The sequence below is a fragment of the Typopeltis vanoorti genome, chromosome 25, assembly GCF_054136105.1.
Source record: "Typopeltis vanoorti isolate ZY-2024b chromosome 25, IOZ_Tvanoo_1.0, whole genome shotgun sequence".
NCBI lineage: Eukaryota > Metazoa > Arthropoda > Arachnida > Uropygi > Thelyphonidae > Typopeltis > Typopeltis vanoorti.
The window spans coordinates 77290510-77306590 of NC_143573.1; the positions used below are offsets into that span (position 1 = coordinate 77290510).

At 36.9% G+C, this 16081-nt stretch overlaps 1 protein-coding gene across 1 annotated transcript in view; it reads left to right on the plus strand.

The window, feature by feature from the left end:
* The first annotated feature begins 202 nt into the window (after nt 1–202).
* The window catches only part of Gyc88E (Guanylyl cyclase at 88E), a 147724-nt gene continuing 131845 nt past the window's right edge, over nt 203–16081 (plus strand). The window contains exon 1 of the mRNA XM_090414302.1: nt 203–926. Coding sequence (XP_090270428.1) covers nt 759–926 — 168 coding nt within the window. The 5' untranslated portion in view covers nt 203–758. The remainder of the gene's footprint in view (nt 927–16081) is intronic.

Consider the following 16081-nt stretch of genomic DNA (forward strand, 5'->3'; position numbering starts at 1 on the left):
TTTTAATTAGTGATGCTGTTGTCGTATTTCGTTTCTGCCTATATTTTATTAGGTTTCTCCTTTGTTTCTTTAACAGATCCAAGTTCTTGCCATCAAGTTGTTTGGCCTCCATTACGTGCTTTGGAGAAAAAAAATGCAATTTTTTTCAGACCGATTAATTGTAATAACCCTACAGTGTCGCGGTGTAACAGTGACCCAGACATCGTCGCTGCATTATGGTCGGAGGTGAGTGATTAGCACTCCCGCGCTAACTCGCTTCTCACTGGTTGCTCGATGTCACGTGCCTCGACCCACCTTCCAAGCATCACTCCGGAGAGCTTGTCTTTCAGCGCTGCACTTCCTATACTCACCGGAATTAAACATGTGTGCCGTGCAAGCCAAGAGACGTGTTGAACGTTGCTTGAGCTTCTGCTGAACTTATTTATTCAGTCTCGAGACACAGACTTGACTTCGCAACGTCAGTCAACGCCGAACTCTCCGCCACTTGTTGAACACTATTATACTCGGTTTTATTCGCAACCGGAGCGCATCATCATGTCATCGTTTTTGACTTTCATCTCAGTGTGAACTATCACAATAGGAATTTTAATCTATTTTAGGCATTACGAGTTCTAGTTTAACAAAAGATGTCTTTCTGGTTGCAGATTACAAGGTAACAGTCCCTGCTGTCGAGATTGTCATTTCTTTCGATTCTAAAATTGACGATATCAGCACGTGGTGCACCTACTACCTCGTGCTTGATTGTGCCATACTTAACAATGTATGGTTTGATATTAGAAAACCTGAGTCAGTACATTTCTTCGGTGTATGGTGAGGAAAAATGGATGGAAATTAGACGGTTAGCAAAAGTGGACCATGCAACATTTAGCACGCACCACGTGTATCCAGATGGTTACATTCCTCGTCTGACGTCCAAAGCTTGTAGGGTAAGTCAGGAAATTCTTTTTTTTTTTTTAATAAGTGAAATTCAAATTATGTCGATGTTATTTAAAAATCTGGGCAGGCAGTTCTTTTTAAATTAATGTGAAATTTAAATTGTGTACTGTTATATAAGAATCTGGAAAATCAGTTATCATTGTGAGGTGGAATGCGGTTTTTTCCATCATGCACAATTTTAAAAGTAGTTTATTTATTTAGCGTATGATGATACAACACCATTAGGCCCGATTTACGGTACGGCACTATCTCAATCCTCCCCCATTTTTATCCGAGCTCGCGACCTGCATATAGCTGACGAATCAGACCTAAGACCATAGGCCTGACGAATCAGGCCTACGGTCTTAAGATTTTTCTGGGTCTTAAGTATTCCTGACTGTAATCCGTGTGTGTGTGTGTTTACGGGTCCGGTTTGCCTGTTCTGGGAGACGAAAAACCCGAGTTTCTAGGTGAAAACTTTAACAGCAAAAAATCTTGCAGAGACAAGTTTCAACATGAAGAAGAAGTGAAAAGAGTCCTAGTGTAACACTTCAACAGGGACCTTCCGTGAATTCGTGGACCCAACACAGATACCTTCGGGTTTTGACCTACCTAGGAAAACTTGGTCTGCCCTTAACCGAATCCGCACCAACCATGGCAGATGTGCAGACCACCTTTACAAATGGGGCATGACTGCCTCACCCAGGTGCGACTGTGGGTCACCCCACCAGACAGTTAATCATATTACAGCAGAATGTGTCCAACGTGCATACAGTGGAAACCTGTCAGACTTCATCCATGCTACACCCAGTGCAGTCGACTGGATAACCAACCTAGACATTCAGTTGTAGCCTATACTTGATTCTCTCTTTTATGACTATTACTATGTCCATATATATTAAGGATTAATATAATGTAACTTTTCATGTGTGAGCCATACGCTAAATAAAATCTAGGTGAAACCCCCTATCCCCGTATGAGGCCGACGAACTCATCTTTCGTCGAAAGATGACCAGATAAAGGTTCCTCACGTCAATGACGGGAATCGAGCCCAGGTCTTCCGATCAAAAGGATTCGTCTACACTGTGATTTTCTATACCGACCGAGCTACGGAGGCTCTTTTCAAAGTCACCACAACCGTGTATTTCAGTTTGTTAAACTGTAAGCTGAGATGCACGATAATATCGTCTTTAGGTCACTCACTTGACGATGATAGTTACACAGTTTCTTTAAGTCAACAACTATGATGTTTCCTCTCAGACTTCTAAAATTAATTGAGAACGAGACTCTGGCTGATTTTATTGATAAATCAAAATCTTTATTTTTTCTTGCAAAGTGAAACGTGTTATTATTACAAGGTCACATTTATTTTCCCATAGACTTCCATTGAATGTTTCGAAAGTGGGAGAATTTAACTCCTACTTCCCTTACCCAATCATTGACTGAAATACTGTCGCGCCATCTACAACTAAAATGAAATACCGGTTTGTAGATAGCTATTCCACATCCCCTTCCCCTCGTGACATAACATAAGCCACGTTCTATTTTTAAACCTTGCTTATCACAAAAACAAAGCTTGGAGGTGGAAAGGAAACGTTGCGAACTTAAACTCCCATCCTTGCTTTATCGACTACGGCCACACCACCTTTATCAGCAATTTTTATGGCTCATCTACTTGGAGGTTTCGTTAAATATCCATTAAGAACCGGAAACCTGGTGGCAGGACATCGCTTACGCTCTTAGCTCTCAAGTACAGCTAAATTCTACACGGAAACTTGTGTCGTTCAAGCAGAAACAGGATGTTGTCCAAATTGTTTATAGGCAATTAAATGTGCGGTAATGCTGCATTTTCATTAAATCTCTTGACTTGATTTTGTTCAGTGGCAATCTCGATAAATGAAGAGTCAGTAGGATTTCAGAGAGAAGTGTACGATTACATTATTTATATATATATAATGAAAAAAAAAAGCATAAAGAATTAAAATCCACCAGATGCACTTGAGCAAATCATGTCTACTAATGCGATACATTAGTAGACATACACACATTCGATTCCTTATTACATGTTTGCTCACCTCGTTCTCTTTAAGGAGTTTTCACATCCAAGGACTGCTTGAACATGAAGTTTAACTCTTTACCACGAAATCCAGCGCCTTATGTAGTTTGTTAGGAGGGTTTCTTCATAGGTAATCTTGTTTTTCTTGGATTTCCTGCTTTTAAGAAAGGCAAAAACTGTTTAAAATACTTATCGTTTTGCGCCAATCCAGTAAATTAGTGCATAGCATCAGATCTTTATTATTACTATTTTTTTAACTAAAGGAGTTGCTTCCCACCACAGTAATATTAAGGAAGTCGGAGTCGTTATGCCGCATAACTTTTGCAGCACAAGCCGAATTTTGAATAAATAGCTTTTTTTATCAGTTTTCTTTCCACTAATTCTTACGTGGTAAGACGTATTTAATCATCCAGTATTAAACACCACTCTGATTGCTGTTCTCCAATTACGTAATCCTCGCTTCAACCATGATATCATTGCACTTTTGATTTACAGTTTCCGTGAACTAGATTAACATAATATTACTTTAAACATTGTCCGCGCGGTTAGCCTAGTGGCTATGCGCTTCGCAACCATAGGCCTGGGGAAGGAGTGTCCTAGGTTCGATTCCCGTCGCCGACGTGAGGAGCTTAAGGATCTGCCATAGCCAAGTTGGCCGGTCTTGGGCGTGGACAGCAGGGTTTTTCCCCCCAGTTTATCCTGAGCGATTTCCTCCCACAAGCAGACAAACCGGCCCCGTGAACACAGCTATAAATACCTAACCCCCCATGAGGGAGCTCAACTCTCCCCAATAGGGACGGGGAGAAAAGGGAGGAAACTCCATATGAATAAATAAATGACTTTAAATATTAAGGGAACTGTTCTAATTTTGTGTGTATGCTCTTTTGACGACTTCAGCTATGATTTTATTCCACTTCTGCAAGTCAGGACTCTTCAATTTTTCAGAATTTTAAAGAACCTTTTTCCCTTCTATCAAAAAGTGCTAAAATGTATTATAATAGAATCCTATTTTACTGTAGCTGAAGACTGGTCCTTCCTTACTTCTCCAAACGTTATCTAATTTCTTGACGAGACTCAGCTAGTAACTGTTCTGCAATGTCTGTTGGCATACAATACATTTAGTAGAAAATTATTAGTTATGCTATCCGAGATATTTTTCATTACTAATGCCTTGCGTTTTTATTAGTTTAGTTCTCACAAAGTTGTTAAAAATATTTGCTATTTGGAATTAAGTTGCCTTGAAATGACATTGTTTTGTACGATGAAAAGACATATCACACGAGCGGTCCATTTATGCTCCTGCTGGCATTAAGTCGCGTTCTTTTTTATAATCGAAAGCAAAACGAAAATTATGGCGCAGAGAGTGGAACATTTTTCAAATGCCCGTTGTAAAGTCTTGAAAGCTTTAAACAATAATATCTTCAATATTTTGAAGATATTATTGAAAATTAGGATCTGTGTACTTTTCATAAAACATACCCTAACATACAAGAAAATAAATGTACCTCGAAAACACTGCTTCGTTTCTTCCACATTTTACATCCAATATGTATACTCAACCGATCCATCTCACTTTTAACATTACTTTTATACACGATAGTATAAGCCTTTAATCATAAAATGTATTCCTATTTCATTTATGAACAGCGTTTTCCCCACCAATGCAGGAGTACCCCCAGGGTTCTGTTCTTTCATCCACTCTCTTCCTCTTGTATATAAACGACCTGCTCTCACAGACTTCCAGTCCTAACCATAGCTTTGCTGACGAGAGTACACTCCATTCCTCCTTTTCATTCAACAACCTGTTAGTGCTGAAGTATGAGAATCCTCAAGATCAACCACGACCAGGGAACTGAACTCAGATCTCCTAGCTATATCCGAGTGGGGAAAGGACAACCTTGTAAACTTCAATGCCACCAAAACTCAGTTCTGACTTATCTCTCAGAAGAAGGAGCTCCCATCCCCCCCCCCCCTTACCTTCAGTAATACTGAGATATCCAAACACGATCAGATTTATCCTCTGGGACCGACCTGCACCTCCGATCTTTCCTGGCACAACCACATTTCAACTATAGCTTCTGCAGCTATACAAAGCCCAAATCCGCCCAGCCATGGAATATTGCTCCGATATTTAGGGTGGTGCACCAAAATCCTCTCGAAGATTGTCGATTCTATTCAGAAGAGGTCAATCCGGTTAAATAATGATCCCTTTCTCACAGACCCATTTCAATCCCTGTCTCATAGACTTTCGGTTTCTGCCTTGTGCCTCTTCTTCAGATATCTTCATGGACAGTTGAGCCTGCTGAGTTGGCCACTATTATTCCCCCACTCTCCTCCAAAATCATTAAAACAAGAGCCACTGCTAACCCTTTTACAGTCCATCTTAAAACACACCGAGCTAACTTCACAGCCTCCGCATTTATTCCACCTACTTCTGTCGTTTGGAACAGTCTCTCCCACTCTGCCTTCCCCAAAGATTACAACCCTCAGATGTTTAAGTAAAATGTGAACAGATTCTTCCTTTCTTCTGTTCCTCTTGTCCACACATGCCACTAAAGTGCTATTCGTGTGTGGATCAGATATATATATATATATATATAAAAGCGTGTCTCGGTGATTATCGCGAGGCGTGACACCAAGCTATCGTGAATGCACAAATTATTACAAGTTTTCAAATTATTTCTGTTTTCGTATAAGCAAAAACAAAATAACCGTAATGGTGTTTTCCTTTAATCAATCGAGAATAACACAAGAAACAGATGAAACGAATCAAGAAATGCTTTATTTTTAAAAACTGTACATAATTTGAATGTTTTTGCGAACGAATTGCAAGACTTTGTTATAAAAATTAATTTTAGTCAACTAGAATAATTAAGAAACAGGCAGAAAATATAGAAAAAACCAATTCTGATAATTCTCATAAATAAAATCTTTCCATCCCGATTATTATGATCTTCAGACGAATTTTTCACCCATCCCAAAAAAAAATAGTTCCATTAAAATCAAAAATAGAAGAGCAATTTATTCCAATGGCTGTTCTTAGGTTTTGCTCTATGCTAATTATTTACAACCAACCCACAAGTAATTCTGATAGACTAGTTTAAATGCTCGTCGTAATGAAAATATAAAACAAATACAAATGCTTAATCTTTTATATTGTAGATACAAAAAGAAATAAATCTCTATTGTTGAAACAGTAACAAATTGACTTAATTAAAAGAGCGCGCGCACACACACAGAAATTAAAGAATACACGTGGTGCCATAGAAAATAAACCAAATGTATATAGAGCAGTAATCACGATGCGCAAAGTTGTAAACTTTTTGGTGAGACAGATCCGATCCTCTTGATCTGGAGGTCGGAGATGCAACATTTTCAAGCCTCTTTAGGTCTGTATTAAGCAGAGGGGGGGTTATTCTCATACCCAATGAAGAAAATCGTCTGCCGATTTTAGACTTTCACAGATCTTCATGTTTCAATTGGATTCGAGCCCACTGTTGGTTGGAGGATGAAGACGCTGTCCACTCCAACAAAATAATTAAAGACTACTGAGGAATAAGAAACTGTTTGCGAAAGCAGATAATTCTATCAGCATCAGTGGCGGTCGGGGAAATTTTAAGTGGGTGTGCTGCCTATACAAAAAAAAAAAAAAAAAAAATTTTTTTTCCTAATTAGTAACCAATTTATTAAATAAATAAATCTGTAGATTTATTTATTCATTTATATTTTATCTGATCAGCATACTATTGAACAGACTATGAATCACGCGTACGAAATGCGTGTTTGGAGATCGGTTAGGGTCAAAACCAGTTTTCGGAATGGAAATCTAGTAATGGCAAAATATGTGAGCCAAATAGTTTCTTTCCAGTTGCGTGAGTAGGAAGCAAAGAACCTCAAAATGAGCTGACCCTAATTTAAAAAAAAAATAGGGTTATATTTTAGGATTGCTACTGATTTAATTTTAATGGAGATAAATCAAGATTTTTATTAAAAATTCAATCGTGGAACAATTCCTATATTTCATTGAACGCTAGGAGAAATACTCCGGTAGAAATCCTGTTTCTGATTGTTCAAAATTGTCGATAAAAATTAAAAGCGACGATAAGTCATTCAAAAGATACATGAATACGAAAAACTAACCACATAGTCAACGTAGTGAACCTGAAGTCAAATTTTGAAACTCCCGCCATTATAATCCAGTTGAGTTAAGGCTGCCAGAAACACGATACACTCGATTGTAGATTTGAACTAACAGAAAGATCGCCTTGCAATAGAAAATCGACTAATTGAACACATTAGCAAATAGTTGAGTAATTTATGCTCATTTCTTCCAGTATTTCATTGTCTCCTGTAATTCTATCCATGGGAGAACTTGTATTCGCAAAATAATTTGAAATCGGCATAAAAATGTCATTTATTGTTGCAGTAATAATGATAAACCATCATACTTACAGGCCCACAACCTTCCCAGATTGGTTTTTGTGACCATAATTTTAGGATACGACTTATGCCTAATTATCTGTTTTGTGTGTAAATTGCGTGTATTCTTCTGGCCGGTTTGTGGGAAGACTTCTGAGACTAGCTAACTCACCTTCAGTTGAAAATTCATGACAGTTTGCTCGCATCGTAAAACAAGTTCGAATCCGGTTCGAATAACGATTGACAAAGCCCGTTTATTTATTGTTGTAGAACCAAATAAAAATTTCCTTTTGGAGTACTCTTAGAGGACCCGATTTTCATTATTTTTAGCACTGTAATTCTCATGGCCAACGTGAGATTCCTATCTTCATTTTCTGATGAGTCAAAAACATACATTTATTATTATAGAAAACTCTTAATGTTTGTAGAATTTAGACGGACTGAATTAAAAACAATCACGAACGTCCTTCCGCTTCTACATCCGGCGAATTCAAGTCATTCACCCTTATAAAAAGACAAACACTGGTACAGGCGTGACCTTCTCAAGGGACGTCGAAGCACCAAATTCTCATGTCAAAGGCCAGACGTTGCATTAAGAACAGCAAGCTTTTAAATACGATTCGGTTATTGTTGCAGCTTTTGTAAGCCAATCTCGGAGTTCGAGAGGGTTATTAAACTCGATAACTCTTTTAGTATGGTCGAGATGGCGTACTCGATTTGGTTTAATCTCGGAAATCGGTTCAGATCAAATATGTTGTATCAATTAAAATTCTTAATCTTCCTTTAAGTTTCATATTGTAATCAGACATCATTAACATGAAAATCACATTTTTATAAACATGAATTTAAATGAATTCTCGCAAATAAATTTGCAAGAATTCGTTTAAATGGGACAAGCAAAGGTGTAACGTAGCATTGACTAGCATGCACACTTGTAGAATATTCTGCTCCGCTATAAACGAGCACTACCCCACTTACTATTCCAGCGTATTATAATCGCACTACGGATTTACGAAGCTATTGAAATGAAAATGTCACACAGCGGTAGAAATGAAAATAACTGAAGCGGATTACGTTTCCCTTTTGAAGGGAGCAACTCTTAAACCTCAGCTATGCGTAGCAGACACGCAGAGAAGGATGGTTTCTGCTATCGAGTTTATTGCGGAAAGGTCAAAGTGAATTCGCATTTTCTGCATGATCAAAAATTATTCAAAGTTGTTCAAGTCGGCCTATCACTTACCGGTAATTACTTATTGGCCTGCACGTGTCGCTATTGAACCAAACACCGCGAGATGCTGCAAGTGCGTTAATGTAAGTAAAACAATAGTTTATCACGAACTGTGATTATTTATTATAATCACGCCAATTTATTATTTAGCCTCTTAAAAATAGCTCGTCATATTATTCGAAAATATGCAATACCACGTTATAGTTTAGCCTTTTATTAGTTTTATAATGAGAACATCTTTGCCGACCTTCACCGCATCGAAATATCTGTAAATAGCCGTCTAGACTTTTAATATTCTTTCTTATCAAGTGCAGTTTGAAGTAGGTGCCAGTTGGTGAACGAATATTTAACTTCACGCGAGGCAGGAAGCTCGAGTAGATTCTGACCAGATGTTAACAGGCGACATCTTTTCTCTCTCTTCCCCCCCCCCCCCCTTCTTTCCCACCAACTTTGTACGGACAAGCATTCACGTCTCTAGGAATGCGCGAAGGACGTCAATCATGTACTTCCCCCTCGTAAACACGTCCGTCACGTACTTATTCTGTTGAACAGCCGACTTGTGCTGTAAGTCATCGTATGAATTGTACTTCACCCATAAACAAATTCAGGTAAATTTACTAAATTATTTTAAGAATTTTAAATACTTTAAAATAGTGAACTTTTTTTTTCTTTTTTTTTTCTTTTTTTTTTTGCCAGAGGTAAGGAAACCAACACCCTAAATTGCATCAGTTTTCAAAGAAAATGCAATCATGGCTCCAGAAAGCTGTAACTCTTATCTGAGATCTTTCTCAGTGTTACTACCGAACCACTTAGCGATTACAGGTTGGAGGTATTCCCCGCCATCTTGCGACAGTGTGCTATAAAAATATACATTGGCGTTAGTAAAGAGGAGTCATGTGATATAAATTTTAAGACGTTTTTTTTTTTTTTTTTTTTTAATACGATCAGAAAGAAGGATTTAACAAATTCTGAGAATTTTGATGATTTTTTTTTTTTTTCTAATGAAAGCATTGGCTAGGAGACGGATGGCAAGCTGATCGCACAAAGTGGAGAAAATAAACAAATTAACTTGCTTGTACCTCATTGATAAGAGTCGGAATCTTGTTAAGGAGAACTTTAGGTTATACCGACTCGTTCAAAAATTATTACTTTTTGTAAAAATCTAAATTATAAAAAGAATGTTACTTTACGGTTTGTTTTCAGCTTAAATATTTTCTTTGCTGGTTCAGTTGAAATCAAGAGATCTTTATTTATTGTTTGGATAGGGGAGGAATTTAGACATCATTATGAAATTCAATTATTGCTTCATTAAAATAAAAACATTATCAAAAGAATGCAACGTAATCCATATTAGTGATATTTCGTATATTCGGTTCACGTCGAAGCTGACAGCTACTGAATTGCAAAAATTCATATCAAATGCATGTTAAATATTAACAGTAATGTGCTAAAATTATCAGTCTGAGCATTCTAATAGAGTACGCCCACAGATACAAGACCCTTCGACACTTCTGCGCATGTCAAAAGAAGGAGAATCCATTCCGATAATAGGGTAATCAATCCGTCTTCTGGGATGAGTTGTTTATTATTACACGTCGGAAAATTAACTTCTCTTTTATGATCATTGTAGTTTTTAAAGCGGTAACTATTTTGCTTGTATAACAGTTGGAAAATTTTACGTGTAAAGCGCGTGATTTCGCGTGTAGGTGACCAATTCATACATCGCCTTATTCTTTCTCCCCTTCAACATGAATTGACTCTTTTTGGCAGCCTGCCAACGACAGCTCTCGCTTCTGTGGTCGGACTATAGTACATACATTTCCCTTGCTCAGATCAAGCTCACCAGAGGATTCATCCACATTTCTCATTTCCAGACATTATAAAACATGATTTTCTCAAAGATATTCTTAATTTATTAAGACCGCTGCTAAATCCAGTTAAGGCCTATAAACGCATTAAAAAAATAAAAGGTATTTTCTCTCCAGATTTAAGGTGCACTGTTCCTTCAGCAGGCCTTTCACACACGTACATCGTACACTTGAGGAACATATAAGGCAACTGCTGATTCAAAATTTGCATTTGTAGCCAATGAAAGCTGCGCTCTTGCTGAGAGTGAGAAATAAGTTTCCACAAATATCAAGTAAAGCATCATTTAGGGGTCTGATGTATCAGTGATCGACTATCGTCTTTCAATGTCCGTAGTTGTCTGGGAAATTAGTACTCGCTGACTAATAGAAAACTCTGGGAGGTTAACTAGGAAAGGCTTCAGTTCCATTCTCGTATCATGTGCTAGTCTTCTGAAACAAAATGCATTTTCACATAAATGGTTCCATACAGAGGTGGCAGGATTTTCCTCCGAGATAACTCGGGTTCTTCATCTAGTACACAATCAAGACATACGACAGACATCGGTCATGTTTGTTCTTAATAATAAATGTGGAATTTGTGGACGAGAAAGATGTTGTATAACGGGGAAACTCGATATAAAACTATAAAGAACCTGAAATGGAAAGGCTGTTAGGACAGTTTATTTATTATTCGACTTCCAGGACTACGGGTTAGTTTAAGAGAACTAAGGCGTTTTTTAGTTTTTTTTATTACATCTAAGAACATCGTTTGCATTTCTTAGTGACTTTCACTCTACGGATTTTGATTTAAACGTTACATTATTTTAATTACTAAAATTTGAGGGCACATTATTTTGTTTGATACCTCTAAATATCAAAGATGCACGAATCTTAATTTTATATCTACGTCTGCTTTTTTTAGATGAAATGAGGGAGCAGCAGAATACACCCTTGTTCATAAAACGTTTGAGGTAAACTGAATTTCTGCTATTAAACTAAACATTTCGGTGAGGATTTTATTGGAGATGAAGCAGTATTTAAATAGGGCATCTCACGTTTGATCACTTCGTTTTCTAATTAAAGTAAGAGTAGAATTAGGGCAGCAAGGTCCGCAGAAAACAAAACAGCACTTTAAAACCAAATGTTATTAGCTTTATTTTTGGAAAGAAATAAGTGCCTCATGACTTCCGGTGTATAGTAACATATTCCAATCTTTATTTCCTTTTTAGGCACTTATTAGGAGCCTTATAGGTCGGTCAGTACTTACGATGACCTTTGGATAGAAAAGACATTGGGTTTGAATTCCGTCTAGAAAGAAATCTTTGTTAGGGCTTTTTAATTGAAAGAAAATTCTTAAAAGAACCCAGTAGTTATTCATGTTGGGTCTAATGAATGTACAATTAAAATATGCGTTTCCCTAGAATAGACGCTATCGTCTATTTCTTCCGATAGGAAATCCACTTTAGCGAGCGCCTTTTGTGACATCCATCGGATAATAAAACTTTGGCTTCATTAATCATGCAATGTGCAGAGGTATCTAAATGAACCTTATGAGCGGAAATATGCAAATCATTCTAGAGAGTATTTGATTTTAATTATTGTTGCAACCTAACTTGCTAAGAGTTAGCCTACCGTCTGCATAAGGTGAAGTAGGGTAATTTAAAGTTACTCTATATCTATCCTGATATCATGCCTTAGATTTCGGAAACAAATTAAGTTATAACTAGAACATTGTCAGCCATATTTTTATACGTTATATGCGTGTACATTCAAAGTAGAACTTCTGTGATCGTTTAAAGCAAAAAAAAAAAAAAAAAGTACAAAACGTTGGGCGCGTTTCTTGCATTGAATAAATTTTACGTTAATGCAATGCATAGCATGATATTAGATAATCTAGAAACGTTATTCTAAAGCCAAATATTTATGCCACTTCGGGCCTGCAGTAAGCAAGGTGGTCTCATACCCAGTGGCGGCTGGTGGCTTCAAATCGTGGGGGTGCTGCAACTTTCGAAATATAAATACACACTGTAAGTACAGTGTGTACGTGTTTGGATAAAATATAAAAATTATGTTAAAAAATAAATAAAAAATAAATGTGAAAAAATAAATAAAAAATAAACGTGAAAAAATATTGTTTGTTATCGGTAAAATTATACAGTTTGGTATAATTCAAAATTACTTAAAAATAAAATCCATTATCATAACCCCAATAATGTTCTAAAATAAAAACTATAACAAATGTTATGTCTTTAATTGTAATGTCCAAATATTTAAAGAGATGGAGTAAACACGATAAGCACTACGAACACTCTACTACTGACGCAAACTGCATATAAACAACAGTGGAACTGTGCGACGGACAGTGCCGCATTATGCTGATAGCTGACATCTCACTATGCTGTGTATATTGCGTAGCAATATGACACTGTGCTGCTAGCGTCCTTCGCCCTCCTAAGTGCTACAAAATGGATTTTTATTATTTTTTATACAAAATAAGAGAATTGTATAGGATTGTTGATGATAAAATTAAATCATCATCATCATACGTATCAAGGATTTAGGCCTAGTATGACCTGTTCCGGCCTTAGAAGTCCTCGTTGAATCGTTTAAGAGGACGTCCTGGTTTTCTTTTTCCTAATGGCTTGTACTTTAAGACTTGTTTTGGTAATCTTTCTGTTTTCATTCTCTGAACGTGTTCCATCCATTGATGTTTATATTTTTTAATTTTTTCAATTACTGGTTCTTGGTTTAATTCTTTCATAATATCTTCGTTTCTTTTGTGATCAAATAGGGTATACTTTGCAGTTTTTCTCATAAACTTCATTTCTGCTGTTGTTAATCTTTGTTTGTCTTTTTGTTTTATTGCTGAGAAGGGACATCCCTGTCGGACCCCTTGGTTTATCTCTCTTGTATATGATAGCTCGTGATTTAATCTTATTTGTATTTGATTATTTTCGTATATACTCGTGACAGCTTTTAGGATATTATTTGGTATTTGTCTTTCTTTTAATAAGTTAAATAATATGTTTCTTTTAACATATTATTTAACATATAATAAAATTAAATATTACAAGCAAATATAAATAAATTAATAAATATATTTATATATCGAGGAAAATTAGGGATGCTGCAGTTCCGCAGTGTCTATGCACGAACCGCCCCTGCTCATACCACGTTGTGAATATCATCTGTTACTTAATTTTACGCATTTGTTCTTCGGTGGTGGAAGTCTTGACGCACAACTTTACAACAAAATGTTATAACGAAAAGCAGCGATGAGACCATAAGGAAGTGCATAAAGGTTATCGAGAATTATGTAAAACTTTGGCAACAAATTCGGGAGAGAATAGTAAATAAATAGCTAAATGAAAAGCAGAACATATCAGTTCAACACTTGATTAATCATTACTATTATCACTGTTTTTTAAATTAATCAAGTGGAGTGTTAATTTAGCGATTGACAGCAACCTGATTGCATCGTACACAAATAATAATCTTAAATGCAATGAGTTTTACCACAGAGAGATCTAGAAATACTGAACTAGCAGTGAATGTAACAAAAGCTGCACTTAATGAACTGCATATCTCTAGGGTCGACGTCAAATACAGTTCTCATTCAACTGTCAGAAGTTTTGAAATATTAGCATTACCCTTTTTACGTTGAATATATTCTTTGAGATTATTCTAGCGATATCTTTTTAATTTCGCATGAAAATTACTTTTATTATTCGGAATACCAGTTGCTCCCACTATCAATTTTTTCTTGCTATTTCCTACTTCTCAGCTGTTGCCATGCTCTCCTTTCGTACAAATTGATAGCCCTTTCTTTCTCGATCTGGTTCGTACTTTTTCTGCAACCACTGAACTCGCTTTTTCTTATCTCTTCTGATGGCTTTCCCTCACTTGAAGACGTATATTTCACTTCATATCATTCTTTATTGCGGTACGTAAGACATAAATCGGCTAATAACCGTTGGAAGCACCTACGCTGATATTGGCTCAAACCCCTGCACGTGTTGTAGCGTTCCCGTAATTGCCAAGGGTTTATTTTAACACGCAGACAGGAGAGTGTATTGTTAGAAACAGCAGATAAAGATGCATTGTGCCTTTGCTACTTTCGCCTCTGTAATGTGCCGCGGCAAATGGGATTCGTCAGTTTGTCAATGTGTGGGTAGAAAGAAAATCCACAGAGAAGTGAGTCTTTATAGCCCTTAATTTTAAGTGTGAAAACAGTCTGTTAGCTCTGATTTAGAATGAGGGATTTAGTCGTGTTTGGTTCATAAGATACATTTTGCTTGCGTATAAAAATATGAATGTGGACATCTTGTAATGCGATCACCTTCAAAAGGCAATTTGAATGATATGCATTTAGGTTTATTACCATTTGCCTCCAAGATTATGAATACTTGACCTAAGAGCCCTCTAGAACCAAATCCGATTCTCTGCTACTGCAGCTGCCTATTCCTTTTGAATATTGTGACAAATCTACATTCAAATATTTGAGCACTTCCAGTTTTGTACTGAGCAAAGTGAACGAATACCTTGGTCTCCACGCTGCGGTTTGACAGACTTTAGCATCGCTCAGTAGATGCTATAGTTTGACTGTAGTTAGCATACCCTTGTGTTTCACTTTGGCCATTCCTGTGTCAGCGATGCTGGTGGTATGTGTTTAAACAAATAAGGGGCCGAAACTTAGGCGAATTAGACTATTACGACACCAATTAAGAAAATGCTGGGCATTTTATGAATACGCTACAAAAATAGTCTGTTCTAAAGCCGCACATACGTATAAGAGTGCCTTGTCAATTCAGCCATTCGGTGCACAAAGAATTGCCTATGTGATAGGCACCGGGCTCCTCTGAGCGGCTTGCCCTCTTTTTGCCCAGTGGTTCTAAATTAAGAGTAGAGCAAATCGCGAATACCTCAGCGGTCTGTGACGTGTGATTTAATCTTGGGTAGAATAAGTATTACTCAGGTGAAACAAAGTGATAAGCTATGCACTCCCGGAGGATGTTATATAATAGTAAACTGAATTTCAAATGTTGTCCACATGAACTGAATATAAATGTACTTTTTTAATAATAGCTCTTATCTATTTGGCAGTACACGATATTTCATTTAAATTTAAATGAAATGAATTAAAAATGTAATTTAAATTCAGAGAAATAAGGACAGCACAAAACACGTGTAAACGCATCGTTCTCTTGGGGGGGAGATACACGTGCCATGTATTTCTTCTACCACGAGATCGAAAGTAATGTGGGTGAAAGTCCACTAACAAAAAAAAAAGCCCCTTCCCGTCTACGTTTGGCTGTAAATGTATAGAAATTTAGTCAATTGGATGGACTGAGGTTACATAATTCCAATTCTTTACAGACTAAACATGGAACTTTTTAAAAAGTTGCCCAGTACAGTAACGCAGAAGCGTAGCTAGGGAGGGACGGAGAGGAGCGATCCGCCCCGGGAGACACTTTGAACCTTTTTTGAACTTTTGCAGTTAATTCTAAAATACAGTCTCGAGAACTCGCTTCCAACTATTGTAATACTACTGCGAAATTTCCTCACATTTCCTTGCTGTGAGTGTTGGTAGATGTGAGAAGAGTTTTTCTAAATAAA